Source organism: Ahaetulla prasina, chromosome 1 (genome assembly GCF_028640845.1).
Source record: "Ahaetulla prasina isolate Xishuangbanna chromosome 1, ASM2864084v1, whole genome shotgun sequence".
Classification (NCBI taxonomy): Eukaryota; Metazoa; Chordata; class Lepidosauria; order Squamata; family Colubridae; genus Ahaetulla; species Ahaetulla prasina.
Genome location: NC_080539.1, coordinates 54,255,860 through 54,274,621, shown reverse-complemented (window position 1 = coordinate 54,274,621; position 18,762 = coordinate 54,255,860). Strand labels below are relative to the sequence as shown.

Sequence of the window (18,762 nt, the reverse complement as noted above, 5' to 3'; positions counted from 1 at the left end):
CTTATTGTGTAAGATTGAAACTTAGCTACTTCGTATCACCTGCTTGCCATATGGCTGTTGTATGTGTTTAAAATTTTGAGTAAAATTCTTATCATGTATAAGAAAAATGAAAATTTACCATACCTGATATGTATTTGCATAAATTTTTTTTGACCAATAAAAACTTTTTATAATAATAATAACAAAATCTATGCCACTGCTGAAAATTTGTCAAAAAGCTAATGGAAACAGTTGGTCTAGGGTTTTCCCCAAGCATTTCTTTACAAATTCAACTTTATAAGTTCTCATATTCAATAACTTTCTATCTCAAGTCCCAGTTAGAGTTGTCTTTCTACACCAGAGGTGTCAAACTCAAGGCCTGCGGGCCGAATGCGGCCCACGGGATGCTTAAATCCGGCCCGTGGGGCTGGCCTGGAAATATCAAAAGAACGGCTTGTGGTGTCTCTGCCGGCCAAAAATGGGCCTCACAGGGCCTCCGTACGGCCTGGTTTTGGCCAGCAGAGTGCTGCTGGAGGCCCGTTCTTGGCTGGCAGAGTGCTGCAGGAGGCCATGGAAGTTGAAAATAGGTATAGGGGGCCTCAGGCACCCTGTTTTGTTCAGTAAAGTGCTGCAGGAGGCTGTTGCGCCCAAAAACGGGGCAGAAGGAGCCCTCATGCCTTATTTTGGTTGGCAGGGTGCTGCAGGAGGCATCCGTCCCATCTCCCCCCAACTTTCTTCCCCCTGCCGGCCCATGGAGAACTACAATACTGAGCCCTCAAAGAAATACATTTTGATATCCCTGTTCTAAATGGTTGTATATATTTTTGTGGGCTTGTGTTACTATTTACCAAATATGTTATGACAAAGTATTTATGCTAGTCCAGAGCCCTGAGATCTTTGGAGAGTTGTGGCTTCTGGCCTGTAGGCATCTGCCTGATGAGTGGTATTCCATACCCGTGCAAGATGCCAAAACCAAAAATATTATTTGTGTGAATCTTTTCGCATGAGCAGTGCATGTTAGGTAATACTACAAGTTTTATCTAGGCCACTAAATTCACTTTGTGGAGATTTCCCACTAATCTATTCCTAAAAAAGGGAATGGTGGCAGGGTCCAGGTTGAGTTCTTGCAAATAAAAACTATGGACTTCACATTCTGCAAAATAGCAGAAATCCAAAAGCTTATAATTTCTAAATGTCGAATCACAAATGTTGGCTGAAATGTCGTTCCACTGTCTTGTGATTGTTTTGAACTATAATATCTGGTTCATGTCTATTTACCACACAAATCCCACTAAGTGCAGCGACTGTTCAATTCCAATTATGGCTTTGTTAGCAAACTTTCTCCAAAATACCAACAAACTTAAGTTTCATAGTGGTAAGCAAAATATTCTTAGATGAAATGAAATGATTCACACAAAGTACAGGCTATAAAATAGGAAATCTATACTGTCCTAAATAAGTACAATTAGAAGTACATGTTTAACAAATTCTTGGGATGGGTTTTGGGAGTCCTGTGGCTAAATAGAGCTAATTATACCTGATTAGTTTAATTATTTGATGCATTAATTAGGGGTATCCTCAAACAATTGGAAAACAGCACTGAGTTGTGAGCAAAATGTGTGTGAAAGAGAGGCATAAATGGAAGGGAGAATGAATCAAAGTCAATCCAGAGTGCAGATAAGATGTGCCTGGGCAAGAACCAACTATATCATTTTGCCCCGTGTCTTTCTCTATGGAGCTCATCAGGTCACTGCCCTTTTAAACTAAACTGACAAAGAAAAGTTGGCTTCATTAAGACCTTGCTGGTTCATTACAAAATAGGCAAAACCCAGCTATGCTCTCCTGATTTCGAACAAGGGCTGGGAATGCTTATGAAGTCCTACTATGTTCTTCCCCTGTGTGTGGGACTACATTCCCCAGAATTCCTAGTCAGCCTAATCATTGATTTGGGACTTCTGGAATTTGCAGTCTTAACACACATGAGGCACCAGGTTGAGGCTGATTTAAGAATAACAAGAGCTGAAGTCTTTACTCATTGATGTGGATGAGTCCACAAAGTCGGTCCACAAAGACCTCAATGAAATCAAAGACTTACTTTTCACAGGAAAGAGAAGTGGGATAGAATTAGGGGCACAGAGAAACCTTGCTCACAATTTTATTCTATCAAAGTGCATATAACAAAATATTCTTTTTGGCAAATATTTGGTGCAAGATTAAAAACACATACAGAGGCGGTATATTAAGGAAATGAGAAGAGTGTTGGAAACATTTTTGAAGACACAGTCAAAGCCCAATTTGCCAGAAAGAATGCATTTTAAATGTGGATTTTCTTTGCTTTTTTTCTAGATTATAAAAGAGTGCCTGAAGCTACAATAATCAATGAAAATTACAGATGCTGGCCATCCTACCATCATAAAGGATGTCTCCTTTCTGTATTTGATGTAAATGAGGCTATAGAGGTATGCGAGAGTCATTCGCAATGCAAAGCTTTCGTTTTCATCAACCAAACAACTTGGACAGGTAATGATTGCTAATTTAAAAAGTTTTTTTAAATCCTAAACTAGCAAAATGAGAATGTTTTAAAAAAAAGAAGATTGACACATTCATAAGAAAATAATCAATCTGTTCATGATACCATAATCATCTCTGTGATTATTGTACCTTGCTTTTAATATTCTTTGGAGGCATTTATCAAGTAAATAGTGATCAATTCATCAACTGTGTAAATTCTACAAAGGGATTCCTTGTGACTAAAACACATAGAATTGTCTGAATTAGACAATGAATGGCAAATTGTGCTTTCCATCACATTTTAGTTTGTAAAAGGAATCAGTATAATTCAAATTTATGAGGTGAATTAATCTTGTTTCTTGAGTTAGGCCTACAATTCTCAGAATTCCAGCTAGGATGGCCAATAGCCATAGTGCCTTGCCATTTAAAAATATATTTTTAAAGTATCTAGAAGAATCCATGTTGAGCCAGGCTGCCTGAGGCTTTCGGGACAACGTATACAATAATAAGAGCAATAAAATTAATATCCAAAATGAAATAAAAATATAGCAGGAAAATTGAAACATTTTAAAATGGAGAAATAGCATACGTAGAGAGAAAGGATTAGCTCCAAACGTAACTATAGAAGATATGAAAATATAAAATATAGAAGCCAATAAAACATTACTTGAGAGGAAAACAAAAGAAAAATGAAAATAAAGATCTGCCTGTGATTCAAAATCAAGAAAGATGGCTCAAAAATATTTTTATGGAGGGCATTTTATGGATAGGGACTACTAATGAGGAGATTCACCTGCCAAATCATTATTCAGGAGAATTCAGAGAAATCTCAGGAGCTCATTCAGCAAATGGCTTTAGTATATATATAAATATATATATTTTAAAAATCTGTCTTGGGAGTACCCAGAGGACAAGTTCTTGATGATGATAGCACTTGAGAGAAGGGATTTAGGGAAGCCACTCTCCTTTGTGTTAAGACTAAGCCGAGGTCCATAGGCTACAATAGTGATCTTGGAAAATACATTCCAATGCCTTTTCTTTATCAGTCTTGATGAGTTCCAAAGAGATTAGCGTGTGTGTGCTGGATGACTGTTTCCAGCTGGATGCAATGTAAGCAGGATCTTCCTTTGACAAGTAGAGCATTCTGTTCTCATATCTCAGCACTCGCAGATCCTAACAAATGCCACCTCACTCAAAGGGCAGCCTCAGATGAACTCTGGGAACTTAACAAAGGTCACGTCTGCTGCTATCAGTCTTGGCTATTGAATTATATTATGAACAGTTTAATAATAACTTTGAAATATGTTTCTGGCCTATGAAACAATTTACAAGAAATTAACCCTAGGTTGGCTGAAGCTGTGACAAGTAACGGGAGCTCACCCTGTTACATGGCACTAGGGATTCGAACTGCTGAACTGCCAACCTTTTGATTGACAAGCTCAGCGTCTTAGCCACTGAGCCCCCGCATCCCTCAAATTATGTGTACATGGACTCAAAAGTTGTGCAAAGTAATCTATTGCAGTTTAGATAGCATATTATCCCCCTTTGAACCTGAAAATTAAACTTTGTATTTTAGTATTATTTTTGGATGAACCTTCCTTGATTAAAACATTGTATCTTAATTTGCTTGGGCAACACTTGAAAGATAAGGTGAGAAGAAAGGACACACAGTTATTAATTTCCCAATCTCTCTCCTATATATAGCTAGATAGATAGGTATGCACATAGCAAATTGTCCTCCCATGATTGGTCATATCACTAACTATTGGGGTTGCACCGGGAATGGTGACAGTATTGCTATAATCAGAACATAAATGCCATGCTTCTGCACTTATTACAGAGCAATGGATTATTTCAACCAAGAGCTCTTCAGTATACATGGCAACATTGCTTATTTAATAATATTATGCTTTGGTTGGATTAGATCAAAATATTCCAGATTTTTAAAGTGGTATTTGTATATCAGGAATCCTGGAATGTGTAGTTCTCATAGAGCACAGGTGTCAAACTCACGACATCATGTTGCCATCATGTGAAGCTTTGTGATGTTTTTCCCATTCACAGAACTGGGGTGGGCATAGCCTGCATGTGATGCATCCAGCCCGGGGGCCACCTGCTTGATACCCCTGTCATAGAGCGATTATGTGAATATGTATCATTTATTTATTTTTATTGAATCCAAAGACATTTGCGATAAACATGTCTCACACTAGATGGGCTATAGCTAATCTTCATAGGAAGGCTATTGCTTTCTTAGAAGTAACCACTGAGAACTCTTGATGTATAGTTATGATCCTGACTATATACCTTGCAAAAGAAGAGGCTGTAGTTGGATAACTTTTTTAAAATAATTTTTTCTAAATTTTATTTCTTATTCACATATTGTAAATGTACATTCTCTTATTCAAAGTTGATCACACATATACATATATTTTCTAAAGAAAGAAAAATGAAAAAATAAATTTTTAATTGCATTCAGGGTTGCTCTTCTACTCTTTCTTTTCCCTCATTTTACAACAAACCTTCTTCTCCTTCTTTCTTTCCCTTCCCTACCTTCTTCTCTCTTCTCCTACTTACTTCTTTCCTTCTCTCCTTCCTCTTCCCTACTTCTCCTTCCTTTCCCCCACTCCTACCTTCTTTTCCCTTTCTAACCTTCTCTCCTGCTCTTTCCCCCTATCCTTTCTTTCTCTTCTTTTCCCTTTCTTCCATTCCTCTCTCTCCCTTTCCTCTCCTATCTTACCCTCTCCTCCACTCTCCTTTCTTTCTCCTTTGTTGAAGTTGGATAACTTCAGAGTTGGTTTTAGAATAAAATTTCTTTATACTTTGTAATCAGTAGTAGTAGTAGTAGTAGTAGTAGTAGTAGTAGTAGTAGTAGTAGTAATAATAATAATAATAATAATAATAATAATAATAATAATAATAATAATAATAATAATAATATTTGTTGTCTGACAAGGTCGTCAACTTGTCTACTTCAAGATGGGATCCACTTCCACTGTACCTGACCATGACAAGATAACATATGTGAAAGTGACCGGATGAAGTTTATGTGTCCTATAAACTCAATTCTGGGCAGGTTTACTCAGATTACATCTACATCTATGTGCCTTACTCCATAGTAAGTGCACCCAGGTTTGCTACCCTGGTTCAATTGGTCAATATGACAGCTGTTGGGTTGTTTTGTTTTTTTTGAATGAAAATGGCTTTTGTGTGCAAAGAAGCTGAGAATGGGGAGGAAACTCCACTCAATCTATAAAGCGCAAAACACGTCAAAGAAGAGACCTTTATTACCTGAAGGAATGTGCAATATAATGACATTTTTAAAATGTGACTCCATATGAAGAAGCAGAATGAAATCCAAAATGTGACACACTGCATGGCTAGCTTTACAGTGTTAGAAAGCAGCAGCATGCTTTTCTGACTCGAAATATACACCCTCTGTACAATTTGGCTGAGGGTTGGCTGGAAATTCTTCTTTTTCATAAGAAGCTCAGGATTACTTGTTCCAATATTTATGTGAGTAAGTATAATTAATGCAGCACTGTTAAATCTCTTGAAGATCAAACTTTCTGGAAGACAATCAGGACTTCTGTGATTGTATGAAACATAAAAGTGTGAACATCAGGGTGGTCCTTGAGTAAGGGATTTATTTGCTATCAGAATTGCCATCCATTATTTTTTTTACAATCTAGTAATTCTGTCAGTTTCATTAAACCAGCAAAATTTGTCTGTGAAAAAAATATGCTCAATTGCACAGTTTGCAGTAGATATGATCTTAAAAGAAACATTGCTTCGCTTTAATAGAGGAAGAAATCAGAGGTGCTGTTCAGTCCTTTTAGCCTTCAAATATTATGACCTTATGGAGTGCATTCTCTCTTGAGGGTATCAGATATTACTTTACCGACTTTAGCATATCACAAGCTAATTCTGCAGCTCTGGGGACTCAATTTGTTGAATGGGGTTCTGAATTTTTTTTTTTTACCCAAGTGTCCTCTGGTAGCACCACTGGAAATGATGCCACTTTTAAAGTTGTACAAGTCATCTGCAGTTTTAATCTGATTGTGTAAAAGTGTATGCACTGTGTATCTGCTGCTCACTTACTTTTTAAAAAAAAATGATTAATATGCTTTTAATCAGTCTAACTGGTTAACTGACTGAATTTTGCAATTATAGTACCTATACAGTTACCCTAGCCTGTGCCTAGTTTAACAATAAGCTAGAAGTTGCTTCTTATTGTGATGAAATTGAAGTATGAGAGAACTATACATTGTAAGCCTACGAGTGTGAGCATGTGTTAGTAAATGGGTAGGGTAATTGCTGTCTCCAGTTCACACTCTAAACTGAATCCATTTACTTTTCCCATATGGGTGAATGTATCTCACACAGCTTCAGAAATTAGAAGTCCATTAGACATGGGGGCTAATCATAATCCTTTTAATAGGGGAAAGGGAAGCAGGTATTATCATGTTACAGAAGCTTCTGAAAATTGTAGTTTAATTTATGCCAATTTATGTTTAATTTATCTCAATGGACTTCATAGGAACCTCCAGCAATTGAGTCTATAAAGATCTATAAAACTTCTCATGGGTTTCATTTTTGGTTAAATTGATCTAAGGTTATAGGAATGAATTGATCAAGTTATGCCTATCTAAATGCTAATTTAAAAATTTCTTTTTATATATTCCAGTGTCCTATTTTATCGAAAACGGGGCACAGGAATAGACACAAACAAAATTTTGAATTGGCATTTAGATATGCATCATGACTTGATCAATTCATTCCTATAGCCTTGCTATATTCCTATAGCCTTGCTAATATTTAGAGTTGATTAGTATTAATTTGACACAAAATCAAAAGTTTTGAAATCTGAGACTAAAATGCACACTTGATGTGCTGCACACCTGAGATGTTTAATGAACGGAAAAGTCTGGATTCTAATATTGATGCGATGGACTATCCAAATTTCTATCCAAGGGACACTACTGTGAAAGAGGTTCTCAGTTGCATTTGGTTCTAAGAAAATCATGGAATTGTTCCCAATATAAATGATGACATAACATCCTGCAACTAGATGTTCAGAATACTAGGGGAAAAACTTTATTTGGGTTAGTCACTTTTGTTTATCCAAAAGCAGATATAAATGTATCCCCAGCCACATCAAAATGGCAACTACCACTAATGAAAGATATTTTTTTTTCCAGAGTATTAACAGCAAAAGATACATTTCTGCTGGTGATTGTTTTGAATTCTTAAGCTGTTGCTTACTAGCTTTAAAAATAAAACGTTTTTAACAACAGCAAATGAATCCAAGCCTTAATAATGGAAAATTTGTAACAGGCAAAATAGATGGATGTAGATTATGCTTTCAATGAAAGCAAGCAAGAAAATGTTAAACGTGACAAATGTCATGCTGTTACCTAGTTTGTACATCCAGGAAACTTTCTACTTTTGTTCTTAAATTGTTTATTTTTATATGAAAATAAAATGAAATGGATGAACGTCCTTCTGCTTTGGCTGTAACTTATTTATTTATTAAATTTATATGCAATACAACTCACTGTCGAGTGACTCTGAGTGGCTTCTTGGGTCCCTTTTATTGCCTGCTATTCTAAAATACTGTGTTATCATAAAGGAATGCTTCTAGAGATGGCTATTGTCAAACCAAACTGGAGGCAGAACCTTGTGGACTTCTATATGAGAGGCATTTGTTCAAGCTGTGGATTGTTTTAAAACATAAAATGAATGTATAAAAGCCTGAAATGAGTTTCAAACTACAAGAACTATAAGGTAAAGGTTCCCCTTGCACATATGTGCTAGTCATTCCCAACTCTAGGGGGTGGTATTCATCTCCATTTCAAAGCCGAAAAGCCAGCCCTGTCCGGAAACATCTCTGTGGTCATATGGCTGGCATGACTAAATGCCAAAGGTGCATGGAATGCTGTTACCTTCTCACCAAAGGTGGTTCCTATTTTTCTACTTGCATTTTTACATGCTTTCAAACTGCTAGGTTGGCAGAACAGGAGCTCACTCCATTATGCGGCACTAGGGATTCGAACCGCTGAACTATCGACCTTTCAATCTACAAGCTCAGCATCTTAGCCACTAATAAAATCTTGACATTTCTAGACATCAGGCCCTACAGATTGGATTTTTTGGGATTTTCTAAAACTTTCTCCAGTTTGTATATCTGCCACTCTCTGTGATTGTGTTTACTCACATTGCCCACCTCTGTGATCAAGTATGTTGTGACATAACAGTTAGATTCAAATAGTCCTTTACTCACAAAATTCTAAAAAATACTATAGGAATCAAACCTATTGGATTATTGTGAGGACAGTGTTGGAGGAAATTCAGTTAGGTAGCTTAGATTCTTCTTTAGGAAAGTTATTCCAATATATATTTAAAAATGTCTGTACAGTACCCTATACATTTCTTTTCTGCTGGCCTCTCCATTTATTTTCACCTCTCTTTTCTCAAAAGATGCAATATTCCTATATCCAAATAGATTGTATTTGATAACATAAATTGTAGTCCATTACAGTTTGACATAATAGACTTTACAGAATGGGACAACTTGCCCCAACCAATTCATCAAAGCCATCTTGCTGTGGCCATCTCGCTGCAATCAACTCGCCTTGACCACCTTGCCATGCCAACCCAGCTTAGCCATCTTACTGGGGCCATCTTGCCCCAGCCAACTCATCATGGAACAACTAGCCATGGCCAACTTGCTGTGAGACAATTCCTTGTGGGATAACTCAATGCGATAAATATTATCCGCCTCTGTTTCTTCGACATTATTTCCATTCACAAAAATGGAAATAGAATAGAAGAAATAGTGGTGGTCCAAGACTCGATGTCTCAGATTTGATTATTAATATAAAGCCTTCATTAGGTCACACTTTTAAAAAATAATTATAGTTTCTTATAGAATATGAATAGAAACCTACAGAATAGACTCCACAATAAAAGCAGTAATATTATAATAACTTTTGTTCAAACTTCTTTAAATCCAGTTTTTAGCCCAAAGGAACAAGTGTTCCTTTGCAATTGAAAATGGCAGAAGAAAGAAAAGTGCACAATAATTTCTGTAGGAGGTTGGGTTTTGCATTCATAGGATTTCTTGTGAGACGCACAGGAACCTTTTCATGTGCTGAAAATTTCAATGGCTTCTTCAAGCCATATTTCCTTGGCTTCTTCAAACAACTTTGTACATCTATAAGGTAGAAAAAATGAAAGAAGCTACCAACTGTGCTCTAAACAATGTTCCTTGGGGATAAAAAGAAAGAAAATTCTTCAGACCCGAAGAGACATATACTATTTACATAGCACAAAAGGAACTATCAACTTCTGAAATGAACGATCTGCCAGGCAAATTTAGCAAATGGGACTGGAGAGCTGAGATTTTGATTGCAATACAGACCACATTGGTCTTAAAATTTTTGGATCTTTTCAATCTTTAAAGTGTTGAATTGCAAAGAGTTGGTTGCAGGGGAGAAAGAAATTAGTAAGTAGGAAGAAAACTTGTTTAAAGATGTTGGCCTTAAAATGTTCATGGTAATCTTTATATGCATGACACAATATATGTACAGTTACTGGTAATGGCAGCAAAACTAAAACATCTTAATTTTCCATTTGTGCTCCAATGACATCTCATGTGATGTCATTGTTGTCAAACACTAGGTACCATAAAATAAATATTTGTCACTAACATCCATTTAATCAAGTACCATCCTATTTGCCAAATAGATACATGGGTAAGTATATTGGGGACAAAAAATGGAAGTGGAAGTGAAAAATAAGAGGCAAAAGTGTAAAAGTGTTATATATGCAGAGTAATGATTTCTGACATAAGCTGTTGGATACAACTTGACGATCCATGGATTGTTGTATTAATATACATACAAAACAATAGAATGGAATATAAAACTTAGCTCAGCTCTAGCCTGCTTGGCAACTAAAATAAACACTGCAGTGCAGTCCCCAGAATATAATGATAAAAATACAATTAAATCTTAAGACCACTGAATTACATTGCAGACTCCCAATATGAGAAAAGGAATTAAAAGACTTCTGCCACTCTTTTTGAAAAGGAAACCTATCATCTCTATATCTCTCCATATAACTCTCTCTCTCTCTCTCCCCATACATATCTGTGTGTGTATATACAGTGTATGTGTGTGTAGTGTACATGTGTGTGTGTGAGCATGTGTTTCCAGGCACTCACACACACAGAGAGATCTATACATAACCATGGTGCATAGGATTAGTTCATTTACTTGTTTTATATTTGCTTAATATTTTGCTTAAAATATTGCTTAATATTTGCTTCGGCTGATGTTGTGCAACGCACAGTCCGTGGCCAATAAGGCCCCCCTAATTCATGACCTTATTCAGGGGGGTGCCGCGGACTTAATGGGTGTTACGGAGACCTGGTTGGGCACAGAAGGGGGCGTGCCCCTTGTTCAAATGTGCCCGCCGGGTTTCCGAGCATTCCATCAGCCAAGGGCCCAGGGTAGGGGTGGAGGGGTGGCGGTTGTGATTAGAGAGAGTCTGGAGCCGAGGGAGACCACTGTACCTCAGATTGCCGGGTGTGAATCCCTCTTTGTGAGGTGGGGTCATAGATGTCAGTTGGGCTTGTTTGTCACGTACCTGGCTCCTTGCGGCGTGGCAGCAGCCCTGCCCGAGTTCCTGGAGGTGCTGGCTGGAGTGGCGGTGGAGACCCCCAGACTTATTGTCATGGGGGACTTTAACTTGCCATCGACCGGCCTGTCATCTTCAGTTGCTCGGGAGTTCATGGCTTCCATGACGGCCTTGGACCTGACTCAAGTAGTTGATGGCCCTACTCACAGTGGGGGTGGCACTTTGGATCTGATTTTCATCTCTGGTCAGTGGTTGAAGGATCTGGATTTGAGGGATTTAGTCATTGAGCCTTTGTCATGGTCAGATCACTTCCTCCTTCGCCTAGACTTTCTGACCGCCACTCAACACCGCAGGGAGACGGAACCAATTCGTTGGTTCCGTCCCAGGCGCCTGATGGACCCGGAGAGGTTCCAGACGGAGCTTGGGCCGTTTCCTGAGGGTCTGGCTCACAGCCGAGGAACTTGTCGTGGCTTGGGAACGAGCCGTGGCGGGGGCCTTGGATCGTGTCGTGCCTTTGCAGCCTCTGACCCGGCGTAAGTCTCAACCAGCTCCCTGGTATTCAGAGGAGCTGAGGGAGATGAAACGCCGGAGAAGACGCCTAGAGAGTTCTTGGAGGTCCAGTCGTTCGGAGGCTGATCGGACACTAGTTAGGTCCTATACTAGGACTTACCTAGTGGCAATGAGGGAAGCGAGACGTTGCTACGTCTCCTCCCTCATTGCGTCGGCAGATAACCGCCCGGCTGCCCTGTTTTGGGTGACTCGCTCTCTCCTTCAACAGGGAGAGCGGGATGACCCGCTGCAGGGACGTGCTGAGGAGTTTAGTGGTTATCTATACGACAAAATCGTTCAGCTTCGGGACGGTCTGGACCAAAATTGGGTAGATCCGGGTGGGATGTCTGAGAGCCGTCTTGTTGAGATTGTTTGGGATGAGTTTGACCCTGTGGCTCCCGAGGACATGGACAGGTTGCTGGGTAAGCTGAACGCCACCACATGTTTACTGGACCCGTGTCCCTCCTGGTTGGTGCTGGCCGCACAGGATGTGACACGAGGCTGGCTCCAGGGGCTTACAAATGCTTCTCTGTTGGAGGGGGTCTTTCCGGCCGCCTTGAAAGAGGCGGTGGTGAGGCCTCTCCTCAAGAAGCCTTCCCTGGACCCAGCTGTGTTAGGTAATTATCGTCCGGTCTCCAACCTTCGCTTCGCGGCGAAGGTTGTAGAGAGTGTGGTGGCATGTCAGCTACCCCGGTACCTGGAGGAAACTGTCTATCTAGACCCGTTCCAGTCCGGTTTCCGGCCCGGTTACAGCACTGAGACGGCTTTGGTCGCGTTGGTGGATGATCTCTGGAGGGCCAGGGATAGGGGTTATTCCTCTGCCTTGGTCCTATTAGACCTCTCAGCGGCTTTTGATACCATCGACCATGGTATCCTGCTGCACCGGTTGGAGGGATTGGGAGTGGGAGGCACCGTTTATCGGTGGTTCTCCTCCTATCTCTCCGATCGGTCGCAGACGGTGTTGACGGGGGGGCAGAGGTCGGCCCCGAGACGCCTCACTTGTGGGGTGCCTCAGGGGTCGATTCTCTCGCCCCTCTTGTTCAACATCTATATGAAGCCGCTGGGTGAGATCATCAGTGGTTTCGGTGTGAGGTACCAGCTGTATGCTGATGACACCCAGCTGTACTTTTCCACACTGTACCACCCCAACGAAGCTATCGAGGTGTTGTCCCGGTGTCTGGAAGCCATACGGGTCTGGATGGGGAGAAACAGGCTCAAGCTCAATCCCTCCAAGACAGAGTGGCTGTGGATGCCGGCATCCCGGTACAGTCAGCTGCAGCCTCGGCTGACTGTTGGGGGCGAGTCATTGGCCCCAATGGAGAGGGTGCGCAACTTGGGCGTTCTCCTGGATGGACGGCTGTCTTTTCAAGACCATTTGACGGCCGTCTCCAGGAGAGCCTTTCACCAGGTCCGTCTGGTTCGCCAGTTGCGCCCCTTTCTAGATCGGGATGACTTGTGCACGGTCACTCATGCTCTCGTGACATCTCGTCTGGACTACTGCAATGCTCTCTACATGGGGTTCCCCTTGAGGAGCACCCGGAGACTCCAGGTAGTTCAGAATGCAGCTGCGCGGGTGATGGAGGGAGCCCCTCATGGCTCCCATGTAACACCCCTCCTGCGCAGACTGCACTGGCTGCCTGTGGTTTTTGGGTGCGCTTCAAGGTTTTGGTAATGATCTTCAAAGCGCTCCATGGCATAGGGCCGGGTTACTTACGGGACCGTCTGCTGCCACCGAATGCCTCCCACCGACCCGTGCGCTCTCACAGGGAGGGACTCCTCAGGGTGCCGTCGGCCAGGCAGTGCCGACTGGCGATGCCCAGGGGAAGGGCCTTTTCTGTGGGGGCTCCCACCCTCTGGAATGAGCTTCCCCCAGAACTTCATCAACTTCCTGACCTTCGGACCTTCCGCCGCGAGCTTAAGACACATCTATTCATTTGCGCAGGACTGGACTAGGGTTTTAAATTTTTAAATGTCTAAATTTTAGATTTGGTTTTAAATTGGGTTTTATTATTTATATGTCTATTTTAAATATTTGGCCTTTATAATAAGTTTTTTAGATGAATGTTTTACTTTGTATATTTATGTGTTTTTTATATGGCTGTACACCGCCCTGAGTCCCTAGGGAGATAGGGCGGTATAAAAGTACGAAAAATAAAAAAATAAAAAAATAAATAAAACTTAAATAAATAAGGTAGTAATATTTTGAGACAAACAAACATGGAGGGTTACCTAACATGTACCTTCAGGAAGAAATAAGTTGTGAATAGGCTAATGAAAATATATACTAAATACATTTAACTAACCAACAGTTAAGGTCTATAGCTTCTTGGGGAAATTATAACTTGTTTGTTATGCTGCTTCTTATAGTACAGGAGTGTCAAACTCGCAATGAGACATTGTTGTCACGTGATGTGTCACCACTTTTTTCCCCTTCACGAAAATGGAGTTGGGCATGGTCAGCGTGTGATGCATCCGGCCCGCAGGTCGCAAGTTTGACATCCCTGTTATAGTACAAGGACTCCAAAGAATAATAAATTGCTTGACAACTGAAAACTGCTAACGGAAGAGCAGCTTTGGGGGAAGTAAGAACCTAAATTGTGTGTGATTCATAATCTATGAAATGAAGTTTGTTCTCTCTCTCTCTCTCCCCAACATCTTTCAGGAGCTATAGTGGAGACCCATCATTTATAGTGGCACTCAGAGGAAACTGAAAGTTCTTATCTAAAGTGAATCTATTGGCTGTCCTATAAAATATGGGCAGCTCATTGATGGGACAAAAGGAAGTAGCTTGGCAATCTGAGGGTTTATTACAGCACTCTTTAGAATTTGGACAACTTTGAGAATCCTTACAGTAGTAAACGAGTGCCACTCTCAAAAATGGGAAGGAAGAGCAGGATGTCTCCTTGCCTGATAGAAGCAGATATGTACTAGCTAGGATTCCTTTCCTTTCCTTTCCTTTCCTTTCCTTTCCTTTCCTTTCCTTTCCTTTCCTTTCCTTTCCTTTCCTTTCCTTTCCTTTCCTTTCCTTTCCTTTTCCTTTTCCTTTTCTTTTTCTTTATGATTTTGTGGGAATCAAAAACAAATTCTGACTTTGACATTCAGAAGTGTCTACATTTCTGGTGAAATTAATTCTGATGAAGGATCATTAGGCCTCCCAAAGAATGCTTCAAATAGAATAAATATTAGATTTCTTATGTTGGCAATGCAAGACGTTGGAAGGTGTATTAATGTATGATCCGATGACAGCTTTGTTTTTGTTGTAAATGTGGATTTAAGTTTGGAAGAATTTAATTTGGAAAAGAAATATTGTAATTAAGGGTCTCAGTGTGATGTTGAACTATATTCTTAAACATGGAATTTGTGTTTTAATGAAAAGTTTGGCTCTCTCAAGGCTGATATATAGCTAAGGGTCTCTGTAATTAGAAAGAAAGTCATTCTCCTAATTTGAAGGAATGGATCCTAGATATTTTGTAATCTATCTTTTAAAAATCTCTGTTCTAAACATGAGAAAATGAAATGGCACATTACTATATAGCCCTAGATTTAATGATAAAAAATAATTGTATGTAGATTGTTGTATTTACCATATATTGTAGCTCTTATAGTACTATATAGCTCTATTAAGTACCATATAGCTACCTAATCTTGCTCTTGCATTTAATTCATTTTAGTCATTTTAACATATTTGGGAGGTTTTCTTCACTGTAATTATTTAATGTAGATTCCTTTATGTGTATATTTCACCATTTAAAACAAAAATTGAGGAGAAAAAAATGGTCTCCAACCTAGGAAAAAAACAAGTAGGGGGATCACATGAAAGCATTAGGTTCTGAAAGGCATCTGATTGTCAATCAGTTAGAATAGAGCTGGAAGGGACTATTTCAGACAAGTGACTGCCCAGTCTTCTGAAAAACCTCCGGTGACAAAGCACCCACAACTTCTGAAAGCAAGCTCTTCCATTGGTTAACTGTCCTCACTGTTAGGATTACATAGAATCATACATCAGTTAGCCCTTAGGTTGCCTTTCTCAGTCTAAAAAGTATTTAGCAAACAAGCAGTGGTTGTAGTTTTTTCATTATGGATACCCATAGTAGAAAGTTTCTTCTTTTCTTCCTTTCCACACCATCATCCAAGATTTGAGGTGTATCGAACTATTCAACTGGGCCAGAAAAATAAGAGGAAGACAGTTACAACTGGGTGGGGGAATATTTGAGGGCTAATTACTTGTAGCACCAAGTGGGATAAATAAACAAAATTATTAAAAGTCAATTATTAAAGAGAAAACTAAAAATTTGAGCAATCTGACAGAATTTGGTCATGGCAACTTGGACACTCAGGCCTGAAGCCCATGAACTGGATTGCCCTCTGTTGTCTAAAAGCTTATGATGCAGCCATTATGCTTGAAGCTAAACAAGTTTGTATCTGGTCAGTGACAGATGGAAGATGGTGACGATAGAATATTTATGATACATGTGGGAAGAAATGCAGAATATAAACATCCTAAATAAACATATAATAAATTAAGTAATGCAAAAGAAAAGAGAACCAATGTTGTGACACAATCCGGAGAAGGGGTTGATTGGTAAGAATGTAAGGAAGGAATTTGGGAAATTTTAAAAGAAAAAAAATATTCTGAACAAAGGGAGACAGGATAAAGCTTTTCAGGTTTGACTGAAAGGTTTTGTATGATACACTACTGTGATATGCTGTATCTTACTTCCAGAGTATCAGAGTGTCTCCCAAAGACTGAAGCTAGTCAACTGAGTGATCCTTGTATCAAATAATAGGTTTTATAAAAGAGCATCTTTGATTCCTCCTTTTCCTTCACTTCTCCACTATGGAATTCTGATGGAGCAGAAGATGGGCTGATCAGCACTGCTGTTCCAGCTTCTCTCCTCACCATGTTTCCATCCTTATTTGTCTACATGGTAGCTCCCTTTGTAGAAATGAGGCAGATCGTTCCAGCAGTGCAGAACATTGCACATGTCTTAGCCATAATAGCAGAAGACAAGTATTCATGCATGCCTGACCAACGATGAGCAAATGAGGGCTTTCGATGATACATCTGCCATAAGTTGGCAAACAGATTTAATTCTGCTGTGATCTGTAAATGGAATAGGGGAACAAACATTGACAAAAGAAGAAATACATCAGCCAGGTCTGAACAAAGCCATACTCGATGCTCATTACTTGAGCTAAACTGGTTGTGGCTGCTTGACAGAAATAATATGCAAAATTCCACTCAGAGGCTCAAGAAAGGATTAATTTTTAATACCCTAAAGCCAAATCAAGATACAACACACATGCTGTTTCAGTTCTTAACTCCATTGTCCTTCCTTCCTTCCTTCCTTCCTTCCTTCCTTCCTTCCTTCCTTCCTTCCTTCCTTCCTTCCTTCCTTCTGTATTTACATTCTTTTAGATCCTGAATTGTGCTGCTTCTCTTAGCCCTCATAGAATTTTTTTTTAATAGAATAGAATTTTTATTGGCCAAGTGTGATTGGACACACAAGGAATTTGTCTTGGTGCAAATGCTCTCAGTGTACATAAAAGAAAAGATAGCTTCATCGAGGTACAGCATTTACAACACAAATGATGGTCATTGGGTACAAAATTAACACTTAATGATACAACACTTAATGATAATCAAGGGGTACAAATAAGCAATCAGGAACAATCAATATCAATATAAATCATAAGGATTCCAGCAACAAAGTTACAGTCACAGTCATAAGTGGAAAGAGATTGGGGATGGGAATGATGAGAAGTTTGATGATGTTTTTGATGTTAGCCCTCATCTTTGGATACTTTCTGCATGCCAATAAAATCTTACAGAGGCCTGGTTTTTTTTAAAAAAAATAGATGCTCAAAAGCTCTCTTCAGCAATTCATATTTTATTTCAGTACTCTAAAACTGCAGAGACTATTTCCTTTATTCACTTATTTCTGTTTACCTAGGACTGAGCATGGCATATATGCTGCTGAAGTATTAGTTGATGACTCCTTCAGGTTCTGAAGTCACTGAATTCTACCTGAATATGGGCAACAGGACAGTATTTTCCCTGCCTGGGAAGGCAGCAAACTAATTTAGGTAGCATTTAATAGGCCATATGAATTAATACAGTTATGTCCTAGGACCCTGCCCTTCAGTTTTTGCCATTGAAGACAGTTGACTTACTTTTCCAAATGGGAAGACAGATCCAGATAGAATCATATATGCTCCAACTTTTCATTGGGACAAGGAAATTAATTACATTCTAGTCTAATTTTTATCCATATTTCTAAATTTGGAAAACATACAGAAATATGGATAAAAGTTATATATTAGGAACTTCTGTCATTGTAAAAAATGCAGCTGCTTTCCAAAGTGAAAAACTAACATGTCTACTGCCAAAGCCTGCGTGCATGTTATAGTATTATATCATGCATCACTTCCAAAAATATAAGCTCCCGAAGTGAATACTTTGATCTTTGTTAAGGACCAGCCTTGCCAAAGTTGTTGATCTCTACAGTCCCATTGTTCTAGGCCATTAATTATGAACCTTGGAGTTTAACTACAGAAGGCCTTAAATCGGAAAAGTCTGAATTAGAACATGTGTACAACTACCAGATCCACATTGATGGGTTCTTACTGCAGAAGTCTCTTACTTGATCACTGACAGATTACAATAAAATGAGAAAAATATATAGAAGTTCTTCTCACACATAGAATGGCTGAGGAGCACCATGTTCCAATATTGTTCTATCTGGCATCTGTGCTGGATAAGGATAAGGATAAGGAAGATTGCAGTTCAATCTATATCAAGGGTGACATACTGGGATGTCAATTTAAGATAAACAAAGTAAGTAGCAACCTTGGGTGGGGTGTGGACATTTAGCTATTCTGTTACCCAGAAGACAGAAGAGCTGGAAATTCCCATAAGGATCTTTTAATCTATTGAAAGGGAATAACCTTGTGGTGACTACTCTGTTATTACTGTCAATAGAATCCAGAAAGTTGACCAATTTAGCCAATTAGTCAGTCCCTGCTCAATGCAGGAAATTAATTTAAGACAATCCCAGGAGATAGTTCTCTAGCCTCTAT

At 39.5% G+C, this 18,762-nt stretch overlaps 1 protein-coding gene across 2 annotated transcripts in view; it reads left to right on the top strand.

Annotated features, from left to right (window-relative positions):
- PKDCC (protein kinase domain containing, cytoplasmic) overlaps positions 1–18,762 on the top strand; it is a 123,821-nt gene that overhangs the window by 36,386 nt on the left and 68,673 nt on the right. The window contains exons 6-7 of one of the 2 annotated variants that reach the window (XM_058165252.1): positions 2,326–2,499; positions 5,447–7,986. The exons of the other annotated variant lie outside the window; for it this stretch is intronic. Coding sequence (XP_058021235.1) covers positions 2,326–2,499; positions 5,447–5,532 — 260 coding nt within the window. The 3' untranslated portion in view covers positions 5,533–7,986. Of the gene's footprint in view, positions 1–2,325; positions 2,500–5,446; positions 7,987–18,762 lie in introns of those variants that run through there. 2 annotated transcript variants of the gene reach the window in all.